At 56.6% G+C, this 26,604-nt stretch overlaps 7 protein-coding genes across 7 annotated transcripts; 2 read left to right on the top strand and 5 right to left on the bottom strand.

Moving 5' to 3' along the window:
• Window positions 1-279: 279 nt before the first annotated feature.
• BJ171DRAFT_424367 (uncharacterized protein) lies at window positions 280-819 on the bottom strand (the record flags this gene model as incomplete). Its single annotated transcript, XM_053107664.1, has 1 exon — window positions 280-819. One exon carries the CDS (start codon window positions 817-819, stop codon window positions 280-282), a length of 540 nt encoding a protein of 179 aa, XP_052966299.1.
• A 1,309-nt stretch (window positions 820-2,128) lies between these two features.
• On the top strand, window positions 2,129-12,248 carry BJ171DRAFT_582196 (uncharacterized protein; the record flags this gene model as incomplete). Its single annotated transcript, XM_053114156.1, has 21 exons — window positions 2,129-2,782; window positions 3,251-3,547; window positions 5,203-5,296; window positions 5,473-5,536; window positions 5,654-5,674; window positions 5,810-5,856; window positions 5,994-6,136; window positions 6,322-6,360; window positions 6,448-6,859; window positions 6,976-7,607; window positions 7,803-7,880; window positions 8,121-8,160; window positions 8,241-8,425; window positions 8,628-8,908; window positions 9,012-9,400; window positions 9,649-9,872; window positions 9,995-10,466; window positions 10,684-11,081; window positions 11,359-11,480; window positions 11,677-11,686; window positions 11,868-12,248. The coding sequence occupies 21 exons, from the start codon at window positions 2,129-2,131 to the stop codon at window positions 12,246-12,248; spliced, it is 4,983 nt and encodes a 1,660-aa protein (XP_052966298.1).
• Window positions 12,249-12,412: 164 nt separating this feature from the next.
• Window positions 12,413-13,612, bottom strand: BJ171DRAFT_424473 (uncharacterized protein; the record flags this gene model as incomplete). The annotated part of the gene is made up of 6 exons (XM_053107671.1): window positions 12,413-12,460; window positions 12,610-12,841; window positions 12,934-13,003; window positions 13,069-13,114; window positions 13,212-13,382; window positions 13,550-13,612. Coding segments are annotated over 6 exons (630 nt in total), but the record flags the coding sequence as incomplete, so codon positions are not given.
• On the bottom strand, window positions 13,591-14,286 carry BJ171DRAFT_121123 (uncharacterized protein). Its single transcript, XM_053105558.1, has 2 exons — window positions 13,914-14,286; window positions 13,591-13,843 (listed from the first exon to the last, which is right to left on the bottom strand). Exons 1-2 carry the CDS (start codon window positions 14,143-14,145, stop codon window positions 13,671-13,673), a joined length of 405 nt encoding a protein of 134 aa, XP_052966296.1. The 5' UTR covers window positions 14,146-14,286; the 3' UTR covers window positions 13,591-13,670.
• A 171-nt stretch (window positions 14,287-14,457) lies between these two features.
• On the bottom strand, window positions 14,458-15,676 carry BJ171DRAFT_506592 (uncharacterized protein). Its single transcript, XM_053111138.1, has 4 exons — window positions 15,491-15,676; window positions 15,196-15,286; window positions 14,696-14,817; window positions 14,458-14,552 (listed from the first exon to the last, which is right to left on the bottom strand). Exons 1-4 carry the CDS (start codon window positions 15,618-15,620, stop codon window positions 14,512-14,514), a joined length of 384 nt encoding a protein of 127 aa, XP_052966295.1. The 5' UTR covers window positions 15,621-15,676; the 3' UTR covers window positions 14,458-14,511.
• Window positions 15,677-15,824: 148 nt separating this feature from the next.
• BJ171DRAFT_599386 (uncharacterized protein) lies at window positions 15,825-18,947 on the top strand (the record flags this gene model as incomplete). The annotated part of the gene is made up of 9 exons (XM_053114929.1): window positions 15,825-16,727; window positions 16,845-16,904; window positions 17,026-17,198; window positions 17,322-17,334; window positions 17,398-17,476; window positions 17,651-17,803; window positions 17,930-18,106; window positions 18,197-18,525; window positions 18,614-18,947. Exons 1-9 carry the CDS (start codon window positions 16,318-16,320, stop codon window positions 18,945-18,947), a joined length of 1,728 nt encoding a protein of 575 aa, XP_052966294.1. The 5' UTR covers window positions 15,825-16,317.
• Window positions 18,948-19,371: 424 nt separating this feature from the next.
• Window positions 19,372-25,865, bottom strand: BJ171DRAFT_582192 (uncharacterized protein; the record flags this gene model as incomplete). Its single annotated transcript, XM_053114155.1, has 11 exons — window positions 19,372-19,740; window positions 19,864-20,012; window positions 20,197-20,326; window positions 20,573-20,907; window positions 21,111-21,602; window positions 21,790-22,438; window positions 22,571-22,690; window positions 22,842-22,988; window positions 23,184-23,358; window positions 25,292-25,441; window positions 25,759-25,865. The coding sequence occupies 11 exons, from the start codon at window positions 25,863-25,865 to the stop codon at window positions 19,372-19,374; spliced, it is 2,823 nt and encodes a 940-aa protein (XP_052966293.1).
• Between the last annotated feature and the right edge of the window lie 739 nt (window positions 25,866-26,604).

Genomic DNA, 26,604 nt, shown 5'->3' with positions numbered 1-26,604 from the left:
CTGCTGACCCGCTTCGACTCATCTGCGCGGACGAGGCCAATCGCGGGCAAGGGGACGTGGAGGCAGCACCAAGGGCCTTGGCGGCGGGGAGAGCGAGGACGGCTCTGGACAGCAGGGTCGATGGAAACAGAAATGCGGCGATCGACATAGTCCGAACGCTGGCGGTGGACCGCAGCCTGCAGTGCCCAGGGCGATCGATCAACGCATTGACGATCACGGCATTGATCATCGCATTGACGATTACGGCATCGATTATTGCATCGCCTATTGCATCGACATTCACTGCTGCGACCCGGACTCGGCGTATCGCTTCAGATCGTTTGCACAGTCCTGGAAGCGGGCCTGGAGCCGATCCCCATGCACGTATTGAACGAGGTAGGCAAGCGGGCCTTGATAGGTCTCCCAGGTGAGGTATCGACATCCGCCGGCGCCGTCGTCCTCGACGAGCTGGACCCGCTCGGCAGTCTGGAGCAGCGACGAGCCGAAATGGCTTCGCCAACAGACCCGGTGCGAGTCCAGGCAGGTCACCTCGAGCCCAGCGATGCGCATCTTGTTCCAGAAGCTCGACGGGATAGACGGCTCCATGTTGACGAGGAAATCCAGCCGTGCGCCAACGGCCAAGACCAAGCCGGAGCCGTCCGAGACAGGCGACTGGACAATAGTGACCTCTGGAACAAACGAGTTCCAGCAGACGTAGTTGGCAGTGTCGAGCAGGATGGCAAAGACGGTCTGAGCCGGACAGGCGATGCGTGCTTCGGCCTGGACGGTGAAGAGGCCGCCCTTGGGGATCGAAGGTGTCGGCACGACAGGAGACGACATGGGATGAGGGCGGCGAAGACGATATGGATTGGCGAGACCGGGGGAGAGATTGGTGCGGTGTCTGTGGGGCGTCTTCATGGACAGCCCAGACAGCGGCAAGGCAGGGCCGCTGTGTCGGTCGAGTGCATCCACATCCTACGACGGGACACCCTGGTTATCGACCATTGATGATATATTTTGCTACTCAATAACCATCGCGCGCTGGCCATGGTCATTCGCCGGTGTGTCCAAGAGCACCATTCGCCGGTGTGTCCAAGAGCACCATTCACCGCTGACACTCCGAGACCAGTGTGCATGCCGATTGTGGAGACCGGAGAGCGACCGGTGGTGTTCACTCGGAGGTGATCTGATTGTTGCATATAGATTATCTGGATGCATGCCATCACAGACTCCGCTGACATATGGGTTATGGGCAAGTATTCCATTTCCCCCTGTACAATCAGCATGCGAGATGGGTGCTCGGCACAATCGCCCTGCATCGGCAGCAGCAAGGGGCTGTGGACTTTGCCATCCTGCAGTCCCTCTTCTCTATGCCGATATACTTTCAATACTGCAATGTCGTACCTACAATAAGCCGATGAAATTATCAGGGGAGGCTGTGTGGGAGGAGAGGCAACCACAATTTCTCCAGCATCAGTTTGGCCCCGCATGCGAGATGGGGTCCTTCCACCGTTGCTGCCCTCGATCATCACACCACCCCCAATCACAACCAGACCTCGGCCATGAAGCGTTTGTCGAGCCGGCTCTCTTCTGGCGCCAACCCGAGTCGCTGCATGGTATTCCTTTGGCTTCTAGTCCATCAGCCATCCTCGCCCACCTCGCCTCCCCTGTGTTGTCCTCTTTGCTCAGCGTCAACCACTGCCTCCCTGTTGCTCCCTCCGCCGCGAACGATGGGATGTGCTTCGTCGGTTGCTCGGGCTGCTCCAGCGCCGGCTTCGTCCCTCCTGTTGACCCAGAACGGCAGCTCACTCACCCTCACATCCGGACTCTGCCGTCCCGATCGACAATTCGCGTCTCGCTGCATCAAGGAGGGCCGTCGCTGGCGATCATCGTGGGAAAAACTTGCCGCGACATTCGAGGAATTGGTTTCGACGGCGCTGACATGGGCTTATGTAGGCAGCCGCAGTATCGGAGCGAGACGGGAAGGCCTGCATGTTCCTTCGCAAACTCTCTGCCACTGCGTGTCCTGTTCGCCCATTGATGTGTCTTGCGTCGTCGTTTCTGGCAGGAGGAACGTGATCAAGGGCTCATTGACGCATTCAAGTCCATGTCCCTGTTATCCACCAACGTCCAGACGGCCTCTGCTCCCATGCTCAAGGTCTTTGACATCTACCTTGACGAACTGGCCGTATTCCGCCTCGCATTTTTGGAAGTTTGCACACGAGCCAGGAACGAAGCCCGAGCAAAGAAGGCATACAAGAAAGCCCTGAGCGGCCGCAATGCTTCGCAAGTGGTCCCGGCCGAGACCAATACAAAACTCGATGACGGCGAGGACGAGCGCGAGAGCCTGATTCCATTGCTGGATCACTCGACCTCGAGAATCTCTGGCCTCAAGAAGGCATGGGATGACGCATGTCTGCTGGCCGGCCTCGAAGCCGAAAAATCCATCCATCAGAAACAGGGACCGGCGCTGCTGCTCCTGACGACGCTCTGCGAAAGTCGCACCGAGATGTGGGAAAAGCTCGCCCATATCTTTTCCAAGACCGCAGCAGTGCTCGAGGACTACACCTCCGCGCAGCTGCCGCCGGATTACGTCTCGACCTTGGGCGAAAATTCACTCGAGCTGCTATCGTCCGAAGGAGCGGCCGAGGTCTCGTTGTCGGGACCAAGCCAGCCCCGATTCAAGGCCCTGAGCAAGCTCCCACCCGTCGTGAGCCGACTCCTGGAGCTGTGGAATGAGTGCCTCGAATCAGAATTCCGCCATACCGAGCATCTGCTTGGGTGGTGGGGCTCGGAGTGGGAGGTGGGTTGTGTGTCTCGTTTGCTGAATATGCTTGGCCGGGCTTGCATGGCCAACTGCTCTGCATTCTTCCCGCATCGCATGGCCGTCTATATCCCACGACACCGGCCTGGGAACCTTGGCTCACAACATCGCCCTTGCTGTGTCCTCAATCTTTCACACACCGATCCCGCACTGAATCCCACGCAGCTCTTCCAAGCATCAAAGCGACCTTCATGTTCCTCACCAACTTCGAGTACTGCCCTTGCTAGCGCAGGCCTGGCGCTTCCACCCGCGAGCCCAGCTCTAAATCCGGACATCCTCCCACTATACCTTCGGATCTTGCTGAGCTGGCACGGCCATTCAAAGCAGCTTGCGCACCAGTTCGGGATAGAGGAGTCGCCAACATCACCCCACCCCATCACTCAGCTCTGCCAGTCAAAGTCTCGGATTCACTCCTGCCTTGGTCGGATCGCCATGACGCTCCTTCAGGTCCACACCCGAGAGCTCTCGGTCACTCATCATTTCCGGGCACTTTCGGTCGTCGGTGCCTCTGCAACAAAGGCGTCTCGCCGCATCCACCCGTCGACAAATGCTCCAGCAACGGCCCCAGTCGTCACCAGCAAGCGACAGCTCGCACTGGCCAAGAAGCTTCACGACCTCGACCGTGCCCGCTACCGGCTTCAGCGCACTGTCAACGACAACCGCATCTTCCGAAGAAATGCGCTGCCCCAGGCCATACTTGCATATTTGAGGGAGATGGGGGACTACTCTCGCCGGCTCGCAAAAGTATACACCGAGATGAAACAGCAGATACTCGAGTGCACCACTTCAGGCACACGGCATGGCGAAATTCCTGGGCGACCCAACAACGCTGAGTGCCCGGGCCACACTCCAACAACGAGTGGAAGCGGACAACCCAATACCCAGTTCGCTCAACCCAGCAACAACCAGGGTCGTGTGGAAAACAGTGCGACACTTCCGTACCGCTCGGACAGCCCTATCTTCGGGTCGGTCGCATCGCCGTTGGCCGGTGTCGGTCATCTGCTGTCCTTCCGCACCGGGTTCACACAGCCCCCTGCAGCCTGTTCCATGCCGTCGCCACAAAGCCCTGCGAACCAGAGCCATCGAGCAACACAGGTGGCCTCTGGTCGATCACCAATGGAAGCCCGACCTGTTCGCCCTGTGCAAAGTTGCTCGCCTCTGCTCGTGCCGAGCCCGACGGTACCGTCGCCACCACCACCTCCTCCTCCTCCAGTGAATCCTCACTACCGAAACGAGGATATCCTCCTTCCCTTTGCCAACTCCCCGCCCCGCATTCCTGCAGACCCATGCGCAGATACAGCGAGCCAAGGCGAGCAGACGGGCTTGGTGCCATCATCCCCGGCCTCTCTGGCACCGAGCCCACCACCAACGGCGCCCCCGCTGCCGCCATACGCTCGAAAGATCAAACCGCCGCCACCACCGCCGCCATTACCCCTGCTGCCCCGAATCGGTCGAGGAGCCGTGCCGGACGAACTCCCTTGTCCCGCTTATCTCACACACAGCTCTCCTAGTTTACTTGCCATCAAATCTTCCTCGGACCAGCTCCTGCCACGGCCTCCGGTCTCGCCAATGATCCACTCTCCTCGCTCCTACAGGTCGCGGGATCAGTTTATCAGCGCACAAGACTATGGCGTATCTCGCTGAACAAATGCGACTCGAGAGAAGGAGTCTGCCTTCCTTTGTCGCGAATCAGATCCGAGCATTGCTCCATATTGGATACTGGGTTGTTTCAGCATTCGAAAAGTCAAGCAGAGCAGACCGCTCTCACTTTCGAATGTTACTGTTTTTTGGCGGTGGGGTTGGGTGGGAATACATACACAGATACAACGGATATCCATCTCATGGCGACAGGGCAAGGGATAGATACCCAAGACAGGAAGCGGTCTCATGGCTGGGATCATGCGGCCTGCAGACCATCGGGCTTCAGGCTCGTGATTTGCAGCAGAGGGAACTGACACTGTCCCACGACTATGCTGCGCCTGAGGCAGTAACCAATGTATCATTCTTGTCCACAGTCGATCCTCGAGAGTATACCTGTTCCGAAGAGGTGGTGCACAAAGTCGAGGAGTGCTGCAAACAGTGTTGTTTGAAAAGTATGACGCAAGCTCGCTGGCGAATCAGAGGGACTCGACACACCGCTGGAGGCTGTCCCTCTCTGATCCGCACAAACTACTCGCTCCTGGTGTAGTCTTGCTTGGGGTGATGTCATGCCCACTCAATCAGTCCGGAAGGCCACCCCCTATCGGCTTCTCAGAGGCAGTGTGAGTGGAATCGAAGGCGGCCGGTCTGATAGCAGCTCGAGTATCTGGCAATCGGCTCCAGAGCCGTCATCGGGATCGTTTTCCCTCCTTCGCGGAGAATTATTCCGTTGCTGTCGTCCCCTCCTTTCGTCTTCTCAGAAAGCGACATCTACCAGCGCTCCCACACCCAGCACCCGTATCAGCGCCGAGGGCTACTCTGTTCGATATGCGAAAGCGCTCGTCGTTTCGCAACGTGACCTTTGATTTGGTCTATCTTCTCACAACAGGTGCAACGATGGCGAGTCGATTCAGTTGCCAGACAAACGGAGAATAATCGCAGGGTGTCGAGAGAGGAGCGAGACCAAATCTCAGAGCCGCCTTGCTGATGCCATCGTTTGGGGTCATTCTTCCTCTCCCGCCCGTGCTCAGATAATCGCATCATCGAAAATCTACTGGGATGCGGCTTTCTCTTTGACGCGATCCAGAATCTGGGGTGAGTCTGGCAGTACTAGCCACGGCGGCTCGGTGACGATGCATCTCGAATTCATTCTCACCGCTTGGATATCCGAGCCTTCGCACAAAGTTGACCGGAAATTATCTCTATCGTCAGATTTATCTTTCATCCGTCAATGTAGGGACATTAGATTGTGCTGCACTCATGCAATGCGCAAGCCATGCGCCCGCTGCGTTGGTCATCTACTTTTGCTTCGCCGTGTGTCTCGCACCAGGGCTTGGCCAGTGCTCTGATGTCTTTACCGATATGTAGTCCATGGAACCAACCTGCGTTGCAAACAGTCCTGCATTACTTTTTGAGTAAGCAAATCGGGTTTGTCCAGAGTGGGATGGTTTGGGATGGTTTGAAGCTCAGGAGAGCGCAACATCAAAGGACGAGCAAACATCGTTGCTGACTCGGCCCATCCCACCGACATTTCATCGCACCACGCACGCAGTTCCATTCGACTTGGAGGCTCTCTATTGGACATGCGTGGCTATATCCGTTTGGTTTGCCATCAACATTTTTGTGTTGATGTACCAGATTCGCAGCCCAACAGGCATCTCTTCTCACTTGGTCCTGGCTATCACCCGATATCAGGTACGTTGATATCTCTGCGCAACGAAGCGCAATGCTGTTTTGGGTACTCTGCACAGGATGTGGCTCGTTATCAAGCATATTGAGCGCGCGCCGGCACGAGGCGGTGATCTCGAGTGCATGTCAATCTGGTATAGAGCGCACAGCGATCGCTCATCCTGGCTGTCCTGTCGCCACGTCTTCTCCAGCTCGGCTTCCTCGCAACCGTTTTGTTCTTTCCCGTGGCGGTACGTTCAGAGCCACTCGATCGGACTGCAGCTGCTTGACCTGCACATAAAACGAGGCTGATGTGTCCATAAATCGCTTGGCTTCAGGAGCATCTGTTCGAGCCGTACTATCGCATCATATCGGCCTTTGTCAGCTACTCGGCTGCAAATAACAACGCTACTTTGCCCGAGCACACTGTGATCGACCCCTACCTCATTGTGCAGGTCGCTACCTCGACCGTGTGCTTGATTCTCTTCTTGACACCCATCTTCGTGACGCTCTCCGTGCTGTTCTCGGCGCGTGAGAATCCCTCGCTGAGCTTCTGTGCTCGAAATGCGCCTCGAGTCGACTTCTCCGAGGTCATCATTCGAACATTCATCTCGCTGGCGTTCTCCATCGTCCCCACCTGGGCCGCGACATGTGTCCTTCTCTTGGGCAATCTCTCGATCCTGTTCATGATCATTATCTATCCGCCATACTCATCGCTTGTCAGCAACATCGGAAAGACGATAGTCACCGGTAGGCCGGTCTGGGCTTTGGCAGATGCCAGAGTGCGAGGGAATAGGCGCGAGGATGACACAGGTCTCGGTCGCACTGAAAATGAACATGAATGCCCAACTCGTACTTGTGCACAGGCTCCCACGTCTATGGATCCCTGGCGTCGGCCATCGTTGCCTGGTCAAACACATCGGCTCCTTCCACGGCCATCTTCTGGATCATAGCGACAATGCCTTTTGCTGGGCTTCTTAGCGCGCAGTTGTTGCGTGTGCGCCTGCTCTATCTAGTTCCAGACAACCTCGACACGCTGACTGCGCTACTCAAAAACAAGGATACCGAAGATGAAGTTTGCGACGAAGTCGGATGTACCAAGCGTCTGAGACAAACTCTCAGGGCCGCGGTTGCGAGCTACTGGACCCCACTGGGCCTGGAGCTCGCCACCAGGATTCTTCTCATTGTCACGGCAAAGGAGAGAGAGCCGAGCAAGAACGACAGTCTCGAGTCACTCTCTGGAACGTTTGAGAGCCGAGGCTCAAAGTACCTCCGTCGAATCCTGCGCGAGCACAGCCTCCGCTTCTTCAAATTCCAGGGCATCGAGCTCCTTGGATCGGATGAAGCTAAAGTGCTTGCAGCACACATGCTGTTGATGGGAATAAAGCGGTTTCCAAAGAGCGCGTGGCTGATGTCGAGGCTCTCGCTGCTACTCACGTTCGAGACAGAGGCTCTGTCGGGCCACTTTACCATGCCTACAGCGCACATGGCCAAGGATGTAAGTATTTCTGGCTCTTGGCGCAATCGACCCCGACCAACACAAGGCCGTCCACCATGTCGTTCGCATGTCGCCCCGGTCACTCTAACCAAACTACACCCGTTCCATCAATTGTGCTGCTCAAACCACTGTGTCCACCACAATATCTATGCACGCTCCAAACTTTGTGAACTTTCTACGACTCAAATGCTCCAGTTGGTTCAGCAGGCGCTGCTCATGGAGCCAACGGCTGACACTGAGTTTTGCCTGTTCTTTCTCTTCAAAAAATGGTATGTAGCGTCGGCGATCATGATGGATTGTCCTCGCGCTTGATAGCGCACTGTTCCCGCACTTGACCATGCACATGACTCCGCGTTGTCCTCGAGATGGCTGACAACTCATTTCACATGGGCCGACACTGTGTAGGGAGGTGAGAGGACGATTCAGCCACAATCCAGCGCCCTGTTTCGGCTCATCTATTGGCAGGGATGCGCAACTCTAAACTGATCCGCTATACTTATAAACCACGCCCAGTACGACCAAGCCACGCTCTCCGAGTCCGAGGGTGTCAAAGGTTGGTGGACTCGAGCCTCAGATGGTCGCATTTGCAACGATTACTCACCATCCACGTGGCTGTACATATGCGCTCCATAGATATCATCCAGGCTGTTCAGTTCCGACACGACATGTCCTCCGCCAAGCACCACGAAGAGAAAGCTGTGAAGAATGCTCTAATGTTCTGGCAGCAGGTCCAGCGACAAAACTACGACCTACGAATGCTTATGAGTATCCTGGACAATGTGGAGACACACGAAGAGGCAGCTCGAGGATACTACAAGGTGGGAGCGAAACCATAAGCCATAAGCCATGAACCATAAGCCATAAGCCATAAGCCATGAACCATAAGCCATACGCCATAAGCCAGGAGCCATGAGTCATACGCCATAAGCCAGGAGCCATGAGTCGTATCTAGCGTAGCTATCGTACAAAGCGTTCGCCCGCTTGTCAACGCGGCTGCTCATACCCTATCTCCCCATCCAGCGCCTCACGCAGGCATTTCCACAGTCCATCAAGGTGCTGAAGGCATTTTCAAACTTCTTGCGCCACGTGAGCTTCGAGCCAGCGCTCGCTGCCAAGGTCGAAAGCCATGCAGAGTTCCTCGAGGCCTCACAGCAAAGGAAGCGCCGTATGAAGCATGAGTCGATTCAGTCCAAATCTTTCAACGCTCAGCAGTCGGTCGCGTCCCCGGCCAGCACCGTGAACAGCACATTCAGCCTGACCGAGAGCAAAGCCGACGTGGACTTTGACTACCTTAGCCACATGTGGGTGGAATCGATTGACGCTAGTGCGACGCCATGCATCCATCGACCGCAGCCCCCCATACGGCGATACGATAGCGGCTTACCGGTGCTGGTGCTTTTGCAGGTTTTCGATTGGCCAAGGCAGTGGAAATACAAACCAGGCGGCAGCTCGCATTATCAACGGCCTCCGTATCTCGGTGTACAGCTCGCTGGTTTTTCTGTTCATGTGCAGCATTGCCATGTTTGCGGTGGCATTTCCGATCTTTGTCAACACCGTCGTCAACCAAAAGGTGGCGTTTATGGAGAGCCTTGGACTGCGCTCGCTTGCCCAAGAAGCGGTGTACTGGGCCAGGGGTCTCGAGTGGATCCAACAGTACCCCGCCATGTTTCCACACAGCATATCGTTCACCAGGAGTCAGTTGATTGAGATATCCTCAAACATATCCTCGTCGGCGACTGCATTCCTCAAGGATACGTCGCTCAGCTCTGCAGCGATCGATGCTGCCTGGAACAGTAAGTAGCGTGTGTGACCTGCTGCCCCAAAGGATGGTCGATTCCTGGCAGGAGCCAGTGATATGCTCCGTAACGTGGACTGTGCTATTGCAAACTTGAAAACGGCTATCAAAAAACGCCGTGCCAATGACCTTGATGAATAGTCTTTGCCCTGCCCGTGGCGGAATAGCCGCGTGCACCGCAATGGCATTCTCTTGCAAGATCCCTGACCCAAACAACCCACATTCTCAACGTTTTTCCGCGATCAGCACCCAATCTCGGCATCGTCAACTACTCCCCGGGACTGGGCTTTACAGGCCAGGTCGTCAATTCGAACCTCCGCGAAGCCATCTTTCTGTATTCAGAATCGCTATACAACATTGCCACGTACAATCAAACTCCCGTCAATGTCCTTCCGTACTGGAAGTTTGTGATCCAGAATGGACCAATGACTGTGTTTTATGGACTGCTAAACGTCGCGAACGCCTACCAGGTAGCCGATTGAACCGTGTGCTGCATGACGACACGGCTTGATGCGCTCATTCAGGATTACGGCTGCACAATCGGCGAAAACCCACCGCACCCTCTCACCATTGATGTGCTTCACATATGTAGTCGGAAATGCAGAGCGATAGCAACAACAAGCGCTTCTACCTTGCCATCATCAGCGCCATCGCTTGCGGAGCCGTGCCGCTGCTTCTCTGTCTCTTCATCTTTGTGCCGTTCTTCTACAAAGTGAGCCGCGACTTTCGCATCTCGAGCGAGCTGTTCTTCAGAGTGCCCGACTCAGTCATCGACCACATTATACAAAAGCTCAAGAACAAGGAGATTTCCAAAAAAGGTCGGTTTTCCACAGCGATCGTCAAGCGAGAGTCCAAGACCGCGGTAAATTACCAGACGAGAGAGAGCCTCAAGGCCTTCGAAAAGCAGATGCCTCTTCGCCTGAAGGCCGTCGGGATCTCCTATGTCGCGTCGCTCTTGACTTTTGCAATCATCACGGGGATCTCGCTGTATCTGTTGTCGCTGGCAAACAGCACTCTGGTCCAGCTTGCTGTGGAAGAGCGATATGCGACCATCCGTTCTGGCTGTAAGTCATGTTGTGTGTAACTTTCCACCGCCTTACCCATTCCGCTCATCGAGTCGATGTCAGTGTCGGTGCCGAGTACTTGAGGCACCTTTGTCAAGCACTCGTTTGGTCATTATACAAGCCAAGGGAGCGAGTGACAGAGCGATGAACTAACCTGCCTCGGCCCAATGACTAATCCGATCATAACGCTGGGTTCATTTGACTTCGTCTGTCTTAGACGCATGGCTTTTGCTCTCGCAGTCGCAGGAGCTAATGAGAAACGACACCAACTCCCTCAACTACCCAAGCACTGTTCAGCTCATGAAAATGGTTGCCGAGGAGCTTTTCTTCATCAATGAGGGTCTCCAGACTGGAAACGCCTCGTTAGGACTGAGCGGCTTCAAGGGACGGATCCCTGCGCTGGATGATCTGGAGTACAACAGCAAATGCCTGGGTCCGATCGAGGCGTGCGGATCCCTGGACTACTTGCTGCAGTTCGCATCAACTTTGGCAATCTTGATCACGCAAGAGCCGCCGCGAGTGAATGGGATCAACACGACATTGTCGCCCGTATATATCCAGCTGCAGGCCCTCATGGACAGTCCAGACGGCATCCTGCTTTCGGATCTGGATCAGGTATACAAGGCCTTGGGGCAGTCTGTTCGCAGAGGTTGTGGACATGCACTTTCTCATGGTGTCTGCATGGCGGCCGAGTTGCTCGGCTTTGATCTGCGTGGCTGGATGGCTGCACGCTCCGCGATATCAATCGCTGTCTCTATGGATATATCGCCGCAGCGACGGCTGTTTGTCCTCATCTAATTTGACAGATGTTACATTCATGGAGTGTCTTTGCGATGAACGTGCTTATTGAATCCTGCCTTGATGGTCCGTCTCTGGCCACCCATCCGAACAGGCGGCCACCATTCTGAGCGACAACATCACGCCGGTCATAGAATTCGCATACGCCTTCTGCAACGCCTCATTCGGCATTTCAACGGTATTTTTCTTATTCATGACGTTTTACCTCATGCCCAAGTATCTGAGAAATCTCGAGGCCAGTGCCAAGCGAGCCAGGCAAGTGGCTGCGAGTCGGAAATGCGCTGTACATGAGCTAAGCAGCTGTTGGGACCGAGAGCACTGATCATCGGGTCTTTGACCCCAATTTCTTGGAACGCTTGGGGTCCGCACTGATCCATTTTATAATGCACCGATTTATTTCGCGCACCCGCAGGCGAATGCTGGTAGGTCGCTGGGATATGGCCAAAAGCATATGTGCCAGCAGCGCTTTCGTTGTTCCATCGGCATCCATGCTTGTGTTTCTTCTGTGCCTGCACAGGCTGCTGTGACTGTTGGCGTTGACAGCATGCTGCCACTGCGATTATTTCGTATGAGTAACTGCTTTGGCCTGGCTGCATCCACCAGTTCATGATTCCGCCCAAGGCACTTATCAGCATCCCGGAGATAGCAGACTATCTCGAAGCAGGCCGTGCCGACAAAGGCGATGAGAACGCACAGGAGCTTGCAAACCTCGACCTGGCCGAGGAGCAAAGCGAGCAAAAGGCCGATGATGCCGAGTCGCCGGAGAAGGAACGGCAAGGGTCCAACGAGGCAATCAATGCTCCCAGCATTACCCCAGTAGCGAGACGGGCCGTGTTCCACGATATCGGCGCCATCGATGCCTTCAGCGATAGCATCGAGAAGCAATCGGATAGCGCGGACAACAGATCGGGCGATTTGGTTCCAAGTCGACTCCGAATCAACGAGAGTCCCAGCCCTGCACGCTCAGGGCTGAGCAACCCGTAGCCAGCGTCACCTCAGCGAAGGTGAAGTGCAGTGCAATACTGGACCATCTTGTCTCGAGATTGACTCTATTGACTCGGCCCACTTTGCATCCAGATGGGAATCCGGCCATGAACATGCCTCAAGGAGAGAAATCTGTCTAACATGGAGCAAAGCTTGTTCGGCAGCTATCTCTGTTTGCGGTGCTGCTTCATGTTTTCGTTTGCCCCCAGAAGCTGGCATCGAGGCGATTGGATAGACAGCACATATGAGTGCTTAGCGTTAGCATGTGTGGGTGCGTGGTGTCGACAGCGGGTGCTTTGACGATGCGACATGTGGATGGAATAAGCACGGCGATGGCCAAGTGAATCAGAGCTGGGCTCACCGTTGTGGCCAGATCAGTGATTTCGATCGGAAACGCTCGCATGAGCGGCATAAAGTTGAAGATGAAGGGCAAGACGACATCCTGGCTGCGGTTCGACTCCAGGACGGACACGATTGTGCGGGCGACATCTTGGGACTCCAGAACTGGAAAGAGCTGGGAGAGTCGGTACTGAACGCCGCTGAAGAGGGCTGTGTTGACCAGTCCGGGGTAGATGCATGATGTCCGAACGTTGCTGAGACGAGAGAGCCGTGTGTGCTGTCAGAGAGAGTGCGAGCCCAACAGCATCCGATACTGGCATGGCCGAGCAGGCAACTGGAGACTCACGTTTTGGATAGCTCTTGTCGAAGCGACTCGTGCATTCCGATGAGTCCAAACTTGGTCGCTGTGTAGTCAGCTGCAGCAAATGGATGGCATGAGGTCGCAATCCAGTGTATCGCAGCAGGCGAGGTCGTATCTTACTCAGTTGACTGACACCTTTCATGCCCAAGGTCGAGGAGATCGTGATCTGGGATTGGAGTCGGATGGGTGGAATGTGAGCACCGAGGCCAAGAGACTCGATACAGCAACTTGCGGGGTGTGTCGAGAACGGGGCGGCAGATTACCAAGTGGCCTCGGTTGCGAGCAAGCATCTCGGGCAGGAAGCATTTGGCGATCCAGAAGTGTCCCGCTAGATTGCAGTTGATGGATCGTTGAACTTCCTCTGGCGTCAAGTCGATGAGCGTCTTGCCATTGACGATGCCCACACAATTGATTACCATCGTCGGGGAGCCCACCTGCAGGCCCGAGAGCGGTCAGGGCGGATCCACTATCGACTCGTTTGTCGCCGTGCATATCACGCTCGGCGGGCAAGATTCAAACGGCGAGTGGAGAACTGCGTTCGAGCTCGGAGCTGGATCCTTCTGTCGGGATTGCAGTCCAGAATCTCAATCGAGATCCGTACCTCGCTCGCGATCGTTGCTGCCACTCTCGAGACGGCGTCGAAGGTTGAGACATCGCACTGGTACAGCTTCAGACGGCCGTTTTCCACAGCGCCTGTACCGCAATGGATCGATCGGCCAGAGTCAGCAGCGACTGAAATGAACCCACAACGATGGTGCGCAACGATAGCCTATGGAGCATCGCAGACCTTGGTGCTCGGGGAGAATGGTGCTCAGATCGATATCGATAACGACGATGGACCGAGGCGAAAGAGTTTTGAGTGATTGCAGCAGCGAGCGACCAATCCCGCTATTGCCTGCAACATGAGATGGTTCATGTCAGCAGCCGCGACCCAGCAATGCGATGCGATGCGATGCGATGCGTGCCTCCTACGATCAGGACAATCTCTTCGTTCCAGTTGATCGGGGCGCCCTGGTGCAGTCGTCGCCAGAGGCCAAGGCCAGAATAGAGCAGACCAAAGCAGCAGCCGACGACAGCGAGCAACGCCGTGGCAAACGGAGCAAGCAGCCAGACGGCTGCGAGCCAGAAGAGCGGGCTCATAACGGGATGCGTAGCCGCTGACCCAATCAGCTCGATCGCATCGTGAACAAAAGGCATCCTGGGCCTGGTCGACAGGGTATTCTCGGTCGAGCTGCAACAGCAGCTTGGTGGATGGAGGGCAAAGCCGCGAAAGCAGCCCCGAGAAGACCGGCTGTCGGTTTGCCTCCAGCCCTCGATCGGCTCTCTGCAAGAGTACGGTGCGGTCGGCCCGTTCATCGAGCACACACGGATACTCGTGGACCATGCAGTCCCACTGAGCATAGGGTGCTCCTCGTCAGCGTCTGCTTTCTTACTGATCCAGACTCCGGTGCAGCTGCATTGAACGGAAATCTATCGTGAACGTGACAATGCCGACACTTTGTACCATGAGTGCTATTCAAGCGGCAGATCGCCTTTAGTTTGCCCTTTATTGTCGATGCATATTTAGTTGGGGTAGTTGAGGAACATCCACGCCAGCGAAACGGCTGGTGGAGAGCGACGCAGAACCCGGGGAGCAATCGAATTAGAACGTCATCTTGCCCTTGGCATTGCGCATTCGGCAACTGTGCTGTGCCTCACATGCCAAAGGGTAGCAGAACAACGCATGGCTTCGCCGGGCGATACTTACGGGTGATGATCAGAGTGGGGAAGACGCCGGGCGAGGAGATGGGGGCGGTGCCGTACACAAAGATCTCGGAAGCGAAGCTGCCCAGAGCGACGACGAACGTCAACATGCAGATTTCGTAGAGGCTGGAGCGACCAGAAACAACAATTAGTTGCACGAGAACAACATGCCAGACGGCCCCGGTCGCATCCGGTTCGGTCCGAGAGGGGCAGGACAAACATCCGATTGCAGATCGTTGGATGGGAGATCGGGAAGGCGAGGGCCCATTCGGGTCGTTTGGTATCATATCAACGGAGTTATCGATCGGAGAGTCGGACCAATGTTGAGTTTGGGGTCGAGCGGGTGTTGCAACGAGGGTGATGGTCAGTGTTTGCCGATGAGCACGTTGGAGCACAGCTCCTTCGGTGCTGAACGCAACACGCAATTGCGGCTCGGCCGCGGGAGCTCATCCAAAGCACGATAGCAGGTGCTGTCTGCCGCAACTGGCACACGATCGGGCTTACGGGCGGTTGTCGAGGTTGTAGGCGGTGTAGATGCGGACGATGGCCGAAACCAGAGTCCAGAGCCCCATCATTCGGGACATGAGTGGGGTAACTGGCGATGTGAGAACGCACACAGCATCGGCATTAGGGGCTGTTAACGGACTGGATCATAATCATGCAAAGCGCACTGCTATTCCATGCAAGCACCCGCCGGACTCCAGATAGGCGAGCAGCAGATGTCCCTGTCGGTCGCTGCAGCGAGGCAGGCCAAGAAACAACCAGCAAGACAGCCAGGGGAAATCAGCGAGCCGCCCACCTTCGTTCGCCTTGCGAGCGTAGATCTTGGGGGTCAGTCTCATGGATGGGACAAAGCATTGGACGGCATTGTAGGCGGCCATCACTCCGATGAACAGGAGCCATCGGCCAAGTCCGAGCTGCGGAATCATGATTTCTGGGGGCTGCAGGCCGAGGGACGGTGGTGGATTTGGGGGCTGGATGGCGGTCGAAGCGGAAACCCAGTGGCTGGTGGCGATGTGCCGCCAAAAGACCGGTGTGCCCGTGGCAGCAGGCCGCCTGCTTCCGGCACAGAACACAGTCACGTGTGTGTGGCATGGGTCCTGGTACCGCGCCACAGCACGTGTCAGCGATGGACGCGTTGCCAGCAGCGCCGGTTCTGCCAAGCCAGGTACGACGATGCGCCGGTTCTGGTGCAGGCCGATGCCGATGTGTCCGGAAGTGTCAGCCAAGCTTCGCCAAGACCAGGCCAGGCCAGACCAGACAAGCGGTGCCGGGCCGAGCTGAGCCGAAGATAGCCTGCCACTTCCGGGCATGCCGGTCTGGAGCTGGCTGGTGCACATGGAGCCAACCGGTCCCGTGGGCCTGTGGGGCGAATTTGCTTTTGTCGGGCATGCCCGGCGCCGCCCCCGATTCCCACCAGCCTCCGCCCCATTTCGGCCTGCTCTTCGCATGGACGGGGAAAGAAAAAGGACGGCAGTACAAAGCGCCATGGTGCAGAAGCGCAGGGCAGCGAGCGTGGCTGTGGCCCGGGGATGACTACCCATTACGAATGGGGACGCCACGCAGCACATTATAAAGTCTCGATCGGCCCTGGCGAGACCTTGGCATTCCGCAATCCCCGAAAAAATGACCCTCAGAAGCCTTGCTTGCTGTCTCGCGGAGCCGGTCGAGCCCCAGCGCACCTTCAGCATCGACCGGCTGGCTCCTGCGTCCTTGAACAGGGCCAGGACGGCAGTCGAGTTGGTCCAGCCGAAATTTGCACCGCCAATGGACCCATTTGGGGCCTGGCTGCATCCGCTCGAGGTCTTGGTGAAGACTGCGCGAGAAGAGCCCGATACCCTTGCCCTCCTGACCAACGAGAACAGCATCACAGAACGATACAGCTACCTGCAAGTGTGGCAGAAGGCGTATTCTATAGCCCAAGGTCTCAAGGCACTCCCAGGCTGGGGCGATGAGGGCCACGAAGTCGTTGGGACATTTTGCGAGACAGAAGCGCACTGGGCATTGTACATGTTTGCTCTCTGGATCCTCGGCAAGTAAGTGGGCATGGGCGCGGAACCTGCACGGCACCGAGATCGGTGGACAGCCCAAATGGTGCGAGCCCGCCAGCATTCCTTCGAGCCTGTCCCTGCTCACCGTCTCCTATTCTCCAGGAAGGTCTTCAATTTCGGGCTCAACACGCCCGCGTCGGTTCGACGGGACATCAGCCAGCGGTATGTCGATCGGATGCACTGCTATGTCGTCATGGTTGAACTCAGCCGCTTGCACCCCCACGATCCAAGATGGGGGCTGTCGACAGGCCATGCTCACGAGACTCGCCATTACCACTCATAGGCTTGGTATTAGGTATATCCTCTACCACTACACCCGACCCGGCCACACTGAGGGCGTCAAGGCTATCGACGCCGGGGTTTACCCGTTGTTGGGCGAGGTTCCAGATCCATCGCTCGAGTTGTGCGAGCCATTGAACGAGTTTGTCGCATATCTGTGCACTCTGGACATCAGTGGTGAGTCTCAATGCACTTGAGCCGAGCTTGTCAAGCAACCAGTGGAATGGCGCCGGGTGGACCTGGTACACACTGTGCTGGGTCTATGACAAAGTATCTAATCGCTCAAATGGCACCATGCAGATACTCCCAAGATGTAAGTCAAGAGCACTGGAGCTCTATCGGCCTTGCCAGCACACTCACCTGTCGTGACCTGCAGGTTCAAATATTCGCACTTGCACTCGCATCTCATTCGAACAAAGCTGGGACTGAAGTACGTCAAGATGGGAATGACCATGGTGAGTTGCTGGAAGCCAGGCAGCGGCGAGTTATCAGTCAGGTTCCGTCGGGCACTCGGTCGGGCGCTCAGTCAGCTGGTACCTTTGCAAGGCAATGCTCGAATGCAATCAACCAAACGGCAGAATGGGCGTTGCACGCTGACATTGGATGCGATCCACTGTTGCTTCGCACAGCCGCCATCCTTTCCATCAGCAACCGCATTGATGTTCATGGTGGCCTTCGGCACCAAAGGATCGCTGTGGTTCCCAAAGCCAGCATCCAGTCCGATGCAGAGGGCGATGAACACGATTCGTCTCCTCGAGGAAGGTCTCGAGTTTTACTTTGCGGTGCGTTTTGCTTCTCGTGGCTGTCAAACGGCAGCTTGCGGATGGATGATTATCCGAGCGACGGCCACTATATGACCAAAAACTCATGTTCGTTGACCATTCATGTGCTGCTCGCCGCCGCTGCAGACATCGTCGTCCGCCATGACTGTCTTCAAGAAAACACTCTCCATCAATCCTGCTACCAAGTGGGGAACAGCTCGCCGGATCGTCATCGGCCTTGAAATAGTGCCTCCGTCGCTTGTCTACCAGGCCCGACAGCTGTGTCCCAATGCTGAGATCCGCTGCATCTATGCTTCGATTGAGGTATGTGAGACTGCACGGGCTGTGCAGTGTGCCTATGTGCTGCCGACGTGGCCTGAATTAACGATTTGCCCGTCGTGCCATTATCCCAAGACGCTCTTAATCGATGCCGTCGCCTACTTTGCCTTGATTCCCTCCAATACCACCCCCGGCAAGTTGGTCTATACCCTCAACAGGCCCAACATTCGCTGTCTTCTCTGTGACGAGGAGGGCAATGTCCTCGAACCATCCAAGACCAGGGTGGGCATCCTAATGCTGGCCGTCGACAAGGACCATCCCATCAAGAACCACCCCGATTTCATCAACGCCGATCCCGACAACAAGCTGGCCTCGTTTGGCTTCCTCCCCGATGGCTCGCCTCGAGTCTGCACCATGGACTGGGTCGAGCTGGTGGGCGAGAGGGAGTTTACTGTCGTTGGAAGGTGAGCTTGTGAGCCGAGCAGCGGATGTCTGATCGATGGCAGATTCGCTTCCACCCTCCGGATACTCATCACTTCACCTGCCCGCCAGATTCGACCAGAGGGTCAGGATCAACGACGCCTATGTCGATTTTAACGCTCTCGAGGAGCTCGTGAACCAGCACCTCGGTGACTTTGTTGCCGACTGTGCGTTTGTCCAGACCTCCGAGAAGATCGTGATGCTGTACATTCCCAGAGCCGGAACCGACCTCTATGCCATCCCTGCCGAGATCCAGCAGATGGCCGAGAACCTGATCACTCTCAAGAACGCCGTCAAGCTGTCGATTCACGACTGTCTCGAGCTCGACTGCATTCCAATCAACGACTCGGGCAAGCGGGATCTCAAAAAGCTCAGGCGCATCGCCGAGCGTGCGGACCGACTGTAACATGTTCGTCAAGCACCCGCTTCTTGGCACCACGACAGTCCTGTCTTCCGCATTGCCAAGAAGATCTCTCGCTTTGGCAGCCGGATCCTTGACACGAAGCATCCGGTTTCTCGACCTCCGAGTCTGTGCGAAGCAGCATCTGCGTCTGCTGGCCATCAATAATATGATACGATGCCATGTGTAGGTATGCTGTGATGCATCAGATAATAGGGGGAGAACACGAATCGGTACAGTCCCGCTTCGTTTCGAACGGGCTGTATTGCAGAGCAGTATTTGACAGGATCCAAAAATCGAATAAAAGAAACATAATGCAGTATCAAGTATGTATGTGCACAGGCAGGAACAGCATGCGACCGAGACAAGCTTTCAGCGAAGCCGGCTCGAGCGGGAGGAAGGGTATGGCTCGATCATGTAGGTATGCCTCTCATTTCTGACCCAGCGGAGATGGCCCTGCGGAACCCATGCCGACGCCCGGGTCTCCCTCGATGAGTCCGGAGAGAACTGCGGGGGCTGGTCGCGGTGAGTTTCGGGGTGAGGAGCCCGAAGGGTTCAACAGCGGCGCCGGAGAGGCGCGTGCTTGTGGGTTTGGGTGAGGAAGTGGAATTGACGATGGCACAGGCACTCCCAGGACCGACGACATGCTGGCCTGGGACTGGATTCCTTCTTGAAGAGCCTGCTGCTGTTGCTGCTGCTGTTGAAGTTGAAGCTGCTGGAGCTGTTGCATCTGCAGTTGGGGATGCTGGGAGATAAAGTGCTGAGAAAAGTTCTGCTGTGGGCGCAGTAGCATCGGGTGCTACAATGATGGTGTATGCAGCGTCAGCAGCGTAGGCATGTGAGACAACACAGCTTCACTATGCAGGCGAGCTCATCACCCGAGCGCGCTGTCTTATGGACAGTCCTCGGCAACACAACATACCACGGGCTGCTTGGCTTGTTGCAGCGCAAAATGGGCGGCAGCATTCATGGCAGTCTCGCCAGGGCGCGAGATGGGCTGCTGGAGATGTGCCTGGACCATCGGGTTCATGGACGGAATCAAGTTGGCGTACTGCATCATCATCCCGGCACCTAGGTGGCAGAAAACACGTCGATTTGTACCAAGGATGAGGCGTGGTGAGAAATCACACGAATATGGCCAGCAGATACAGCTCGAAGCTCACCGCTCCCATCCAATAGACTCTCTTGCTCATGTCCGTGCAAGCTATCGCAGCGCGCTGGCCGGGGGCGACCCACAACCCGCGCCGTGGCCTACCTTGCATGGGATTTGCGGAGTAGGACATGTGCGGGCGCATGGCCATTGTACGCAGCATTTGCTGTGACAAGATCGAGTTGGCTGTAACCGCTGTCGGGATTTGTGGCGACTGCGGCTGAGAAGTGACCAGCTGGGCAGCAGCAACAATTGGGGTCGATAAGCGGGCTTGGACAGCGGCATCCTCGCCGGTCGGAAGACCGGGGGAATGGTTTGTCTGTTGCAGGGTCGCTACTGCAGCGGCAGCTGAAGGGACGCCTATTGGTAGAGGAACAGGCTGCGGCTGTGGTGAGGACTGCGCCGCATCCAGCATCTGGGTTGTGGCTGCAACACCGCTGGCTCCAGGGGCGGGTCCGTTGCTTCCAGGGGGTGGCCGTACCACCCCGGCATTGGGAATCGGCCCTTGGGCTGCAGGCGACCTTGGAGGCATATGCGCAGGAATCATCGGTCGCACTGCATATCCGTACGGCGAGTGTGGAAGGGTCGCGGGGACCCCGGGAGGGGGTCGGGCAATGGCGTGGTGGGGCGGACGAACATTCTGGAGCGAGTGCGCTTGAGCCGCGGCGGCAGCAGCGGCGGCAGCATGCCTCTCCATCTTGAGCTCACGGTCGCGCTTATCCTTCATCTCGCTCAGTGTTTTGGGGCTGAGCGGCCGGCATCCATGGTCCATCACGGCCTGCGTATGGGTCTCATGAACAGTCTTGCGGATGTTGACTGAGAGGGAGGGGAGGTGAGGGTGTTTGGGAGAAGGTGTCAGCGGAGTGCCACGACAGCAGTAGCAGAAATCAACGACATGGCTTTCGGTTGCAATCTATTTGGCAGGGTGCAGAGGACATGCCAAATCACCACGCACTCATCAGCACCTCACTCGAAACATGCGCCAGGCGAAACACAGATGCACAGACAACAGGCCGTACCATTGGTTGACTTTGAGGCCAGCTCCTTGCGCTTCTTCTCCGCACTCAACTCGTGGATGTGCTCAAAGATCAATATATGCTTCTTCATCCTCCTCCGGGCTTCAGCGCGCTTCTTGGAGGTCATCAAGGCCATAGACTTGACGATGGCCGAGTACCCGGACGACGAGCCGAGACCGGGAGGCTCCAGCGCGCCTTTGGACGATGACGCTGTCACAGATGACGCTGAAGTGTGGTCGCTAGCCAGAGCAAGCGACTTGTATCGCTGGTAGCAGTCCCACGGCGTTCTGGGCTCCTTCATGCATGCCGGCCCGTTCTGCAGGACGTCGCTCATGATCAGCCAATTGAACTGGAAGATTGGTGCATACAGAAGGAGCTGCTCGTCCTCGACGGCGTTCCAGTTGAGAGGCCGTCGACTGTTTTCGCTGGCGGGTGCCGGCGAAGATGGAGGTGGCACATCTCGAGCATCCGTCCGTTTCGGCGAGCCAAAGAGCGCTGAATGAAGAGCCGAACATTAGTATCAATCCTTAACAGCGCACTGCCCTCTCCTGGCATCATTTCCGGAACAATGCGGAAAAGCAACAGTCCAGGCCATGGGCTACGGCTGTGTGGCTCAGCGAGGGCAGTTCACGATCAACGTATAGCGTTGAACAGGGGGGAGGATCGGGACCAGGCGACTTACGAGATTCCAAGATTGATTCGTGTGTATGGATATCTTGAGGCAAAAGCAAGGAAGGGGGTGCGGTCTCTGCCGAAGATGCAAAGGAACCCGCAACGCTCTTCTCATTTTTGTGATACTGATCGATCGCTGAGACAGCCAGGCTTTGTGTGAAGAGCGCCGATACAGGAACGATGCGATCTTCGTAGTAGCCGTCGGGACGGTATTCCCTGTCGCTTTGGCCATCCTTCGACGAACTAAAGCCCCAGAGCGGCATCGGAACGACTTTGGGTTTCGAGGAGCCGGCTTTGCTTTCGATATAGAGATCCAGGGCCTCGGACGAGAACTCGGGTCCGAGGGGATAGATGAGCGACTCAGGGTCCAGCAAAACGCTTGGAACAACCGAGTTTTCCCCGTTTTCATCCGCGTGGAGGATACCGGTGCCGCGATTGGCAGAGGTCGTTGTGGCGACCACTTTATCGTCATCCGGCCGGTACAACGGCTGCTCAGAGGAAGCACCGTAATCGCGAGATGCATATGCAGAAGACTCCTCGGTCTCGCTCTTGACTGCTGATAGCATATTCGATGGACCAACGGCGTCGGCCGATACGAATTGATCAAATACCGAGCTTTCTTCGAGTCTTGTTTCAGTTATAGCGGGCGGAGGGCGAGCCTGGCAGTCCAGAATATCGTCGCAAAAGGAAAGTTGGTCAGGGAGAGCCGCGGTGCGTACATGGCCCATGTCATCGCAAGCCTGATTCGATAGTCAGCGGAGGTGCGACAGCCAGCCCATCATAAAGCTTACTTTGATGCACAGGGCCGATCGGTCGCTTGACCCATGCCACTCCATGATCCACAGAGACAACTGGCGGGCAGCGGCGATCTTCCATTTGCGTTCTTGTCGAAAGTCTTCCCGAAGCCATTTCTGCCAAGCAACAGCCACAAACCAGAAGCCGAGGTGAGAATCACTGCTTGCAAGAGTGCAGTACCCCAGCCAACAGAAAAGCACCTCCATATCTTCAGAGGCATCGGGATCAGGAAACTCTTTCGATTTCAGAATACGCAGCAACACTTACGGCCTCGTCCAGGAGGTGGTCCCATTGGACCTTAGCACGTGGTGGCGGAGCCTGGGGCTTGAGCTGCTTGAAGCTCCACTCGTTTGTACTCTTGAGCTGCTCTATCCGCTGAAGCGTCTTGAGCTGCTTGGCCTCATCGCGTGCAAACTAGTTGACCGAGAGAAGAGACAGCACGGTAAGTATAAGAGTACCCGCGGGTGCCGCGGTCGGATGCAGTATAAGGGATGGGCCAAACCAATCGAATTCATAGGCAGAGGGGCTGAAAAATGATCAGGCCAAATGCAATGCCATGCCGACTCATCCGTGCACACTACGAGCACCCCGCTGGCGGAATACACCCACCATCCAATCGTTCGTCGTCAGAGCCACTGGCGCATTTTGCAGCAGCGGCGTAAGTTGGGTTGCAGCGACCTTCAGCTGCCATGCATAAAAGTCGTATCCTTTCGTTTCGGAGTCGGCGGACTTGGAAGCAGTTTGACGATCGTCCGGCACAGACCGCCTGGCATCAGCAGTGGCTCTAGGGACGAACCGGATTGATGTGACCCGGGGCTCGGGAGCTGCGGGGTAAGACGGTAGTGGCGATGATGTGCTTGGTGGAGCGGCCGCTGGTCCCACAGGTTTGTTTGTCGGAGTGGGCTGAGGAGATGCAAGTTTAGCATCTGCAGCCGCTGGGAGAGTATGGATTGGCGGCTTGGCTGCTTCACTGACGGACGACACATCCTTCGCCAAAGTTGGTGCCAACTGCGTCGGCTGTACCGCAACGGGTGCTGGCCTTGTGGATGTAGACACTGATGCCGATCCAACGGAGCCCCCCGGCGCAGGCTCGGGAGCAACGGCTACTGCCGCTTCTCTCCTTTCGGACGCAACCGCAGGCGCAGAGGCAATATGGATATGCGTGGTCTGTTCGCCTGTGACTGTCGCGGAAACAGTGGTCAAAGTCGTCGCTGAAGCGCTTGGTGTCGAAGGGGCATCGGAAGGTATAGCAGGCACCTGTGCAATGGTGGCTGCTGGCGTGACTGCTGCTCGGCTGGGAATGCCACCGTGCGAGGGAGTCGGCGCGCTGGCCTTTGAAGGGCTTTGAGGAAGCGCTGCCAGTGGTGAAGCAGCAGGCTCGGAGACTGTTTTGGTCCGCTCGGCTTGGAGCTATGGACGCATCGACAGAGCAACCGGTGCGTAATCAGTGGGCCGAGAAAAGGCAGCAACACAGCTGTGCCAACACCGTGAGTGAGCCCGAGGGACGATGCGGACACTTACGCTCGCTGCCGGGGGTCCGCTGGATATCGAGAGACGCCGACGCTTCTCATCCGTGGCGCTGGGCTCCGCTGTCGGTCGTTTTTGCGGAACAATCCCAGCGGTGCTGGGCGTCTCTGCAGAGTCCGCCGCTTGGTGTGGATGGTGCGAGGCTGGCTCCATCGCAGCTAAGGTTGGAGGTGCCTCTGTATCCGGTCTTGGAATGGGGGCTGCCGACCTTGGCTCCGAGACTGACGACAGCCCCTGGGATTGCGCAGCAGTCTCGATGGAATGAGGGGCTGATGCCATGTCTGCAACATGGTTTTGTGGCTTGGTCGTTTCTTCATGTATTGTCGCCGCAGTTCCATCCGATTCCAGTAGATTTGTGGGCTTCTCTGAACGTGCCGTAGCCGAGTCCGGGCCAGGTGTCGGTGCCTTGGTCTGCGATTCAGCAACATGGCTCTTTGATCGAGCGAGGGAGGATACCGCGGCCATGATGATCTGCGAGGAATCAGACTGGAGCGACTGGGGACGCTTGGGAGCCTGTGCTAGCTGTTGTCCGGACACCAGAGTCGGTGTTTGTGTCGGTCGCGGGTGTGAGAGCGGAGACTGGGCTGATGCAGTTGTCTGGATGGGAGGTTGCTGTGGAAGTGCAATGGACGGGGATAGCTGAGGCTGAGGTGCGGAAATTATTCCCGGGGCAGTTGCCGATGTGGGGATCGACGACACTGGTGAAGGGGTCGCTGATGTCATTGGAACAGGGTGAGAGGATGACGCTGATAGCCCGGTCATGGCTACAGACAGAGCGGGTCTCTGCGAACCAGATGATGGTATCTTGTGTTGACGATCCCCAAAGGCGCTCTTCGAGTGGGTGGTGGAGTCGTGCGATGAACCCGAGATAGTGTGGCTGGGTTGTTGGTGGTCCTGGGATACGGGTGGTTTGGATGCAACACGACATTTGTCAATGGGATACTCGGGCAGTAACAGTATCCCAGCAGAGCAACTGGTGCGAGATACCAAGCTGAGTGGAGGGAGAGAACCAACCTGCGCTTTTCTGGCGATCCGTAAGACGAGGGATACAGGTGCGAACCATCTGAGTTAGAGCAGGTTATTGGCGAGTAGCAGGCACATGCCCGATCCTCGGTTTGCGCAGATTCACAGCCTTGGCACAAATCACATCCGAGCCAAGGCCCTCCACAAGCTCCGAAACCGACACCAACCTCTCGCTGTCGAGCGACATCTTGAAGTCGTTGAATAGCCTCTCATCTATCGAGAAGTTGAGGGTGAAGGGACTCATCTCGCGGTTTCTCACGATGGCATCGCGAACAAACAGCTCGCGAAGGAGATCCTCGCGTCGTGTTGCACTCATCCTACGTGCAAGGCCGGTGTGGACAATATGGTTTGAAGGCAGCCCATGCAGCCATGATTCGGGAGTGGACGGACATGGCCATGTATGTGGATCGATGGACGGGCGGAGTTCGCAAGACGCGAGTTGAAGCGAGGGCAAAGGGGAAAGCGAGACCGGCGGATTCGCGATGAATCGTTGGGTTGAAAGCAGAATCAGCACCCGTGGTGGATCGCAAGCGGCACCAAGGCGAGCGTTGCGATGCCAAACGAGTTAGCAAGCGCTTCTAAGAAAGCGAGCCTCTGTCGGGGAGAGGTTGCTACAGCGCGACAGGGAACATACATGAACTTCTCTTCCTCAAGTTTCAGAGCTTGGTTGCGCAGGTGGAGAATGAGCTGGGGCGGTACAGCAGGCGAGGATGCGGGGGCCGAGTGAGTCACCGAGGTCATGCCAGGATCACCCATGGTCCCATTGTTGTTGGCCACCATCAAGCGCTGCCGGTCCGGAACAGCGGAGGGATGTTGGCGGATCGAGGAAGCCAGCAAGTTCCTCAGATGGAGCGAATTTGAATCGAGAGTCGAGGATGGGGTACGCAACGAGCCGTCGATGTGGGCGGGAGCAGGCGCCTGGGATCTGTCGACAAAGGAAAGGTGGCGAGAGGACATGAATCAGCGAGCTGCTGGGACGTTGCGATCGCGCTTTCGGACTCTGGCATCCAGGAAATGCATGGATCGGCAGCGATGCCGGCAGATTGGGCGAGTGGCCAGGAGGAGCCAGGATAGAGCCAGCGGAGACAGGACGAAGAGGAGGGTGGTGGGAAGGAGCGACGATGATGCAGACAAAGACGGAGACAGAAGCCGAGAATGGTCTCAAGTCGAAACAGACGCGGAGCGAGAGAGATGTTGCTGGATCGAAGCAGGCGGACAGCAGCGGCAATCGGACCGGACACGATGCCCACGCAAAGGAAGCCACGACGAGGAGAAACAGATGCGAGACAGCTGCGCTGGTGTGAATAGTGATGGGGGTCGCTGGTGGTTGGAGGGGGTTTGGCGAGGCCAGAGGGAGTGGGAGAGGCGGTCGAGGCGACAAGACAGGATCTCGAAAGGGTGTGCCGGACGAGATTCCGGGACATTTGCAAGACAAGACGAGCAGCAGCAGCAGCGGGAGTTGTCGGCCAGAGGCGTACTT

The sequence above is a fragment of the Polychytrium aggregatum genome, assembly GCF_025602895.1.
Source record: "Polychytrium aggregatum strain JEL109 chromosome Unknown BJ171scaffold_20, whole genome shotgun sequence".
Classification (NCBI taxonomy): domain Eukaryota; kingdom Fungi; phylum Chytridiomycota; class Chytridiomycetes; order Polychytriales; genus Polychytrium; species Polychytrium aggregatum.
This window is presented reverse-complemented; position numbering and strand designations above follow the sequence as displayed.

Bases quoted from the DNA above. Each gene is read 5' to 3' on its own strand.
- BJ171DRAFT_121123 (XM_053105558.1), bottom strand. From the start codon at position 14,145: ATGCCTTTTGTTCACGATGCGATCGAGCTGATTGGGTCAGCGGCTACG. The intron at 13,844-13,913 runs GCACGCATCGCA...CTCATGTTGCAG, and splicing joins GATTGTCCTGATCGTAGGAG to GCAATAGCGGGATTGGTCGC.
- BJ171DRAFT_506592 (XM_053111138.1), bottom strand. From the start codon at position 15,620: ATGATTCCGCAGCTCGGACTTGGCCGATGGCTCCTGTTCATCGGAGTG. The intron at 15,287-15,490 runs GTGGGCGGCTCG...TCACATCGCCAG, and splicing joins CGCTCGCAAGGCGAACGAAG to TTACCCCACTCATGTCCCGA. The intron at 14,553-14,695 runs GTAAGTATCGCC...GCTCTCCACCAG, and splicing joins CCCCACTCTGATCATCACCC to CCGTTTCGCTGGCGTGGATG.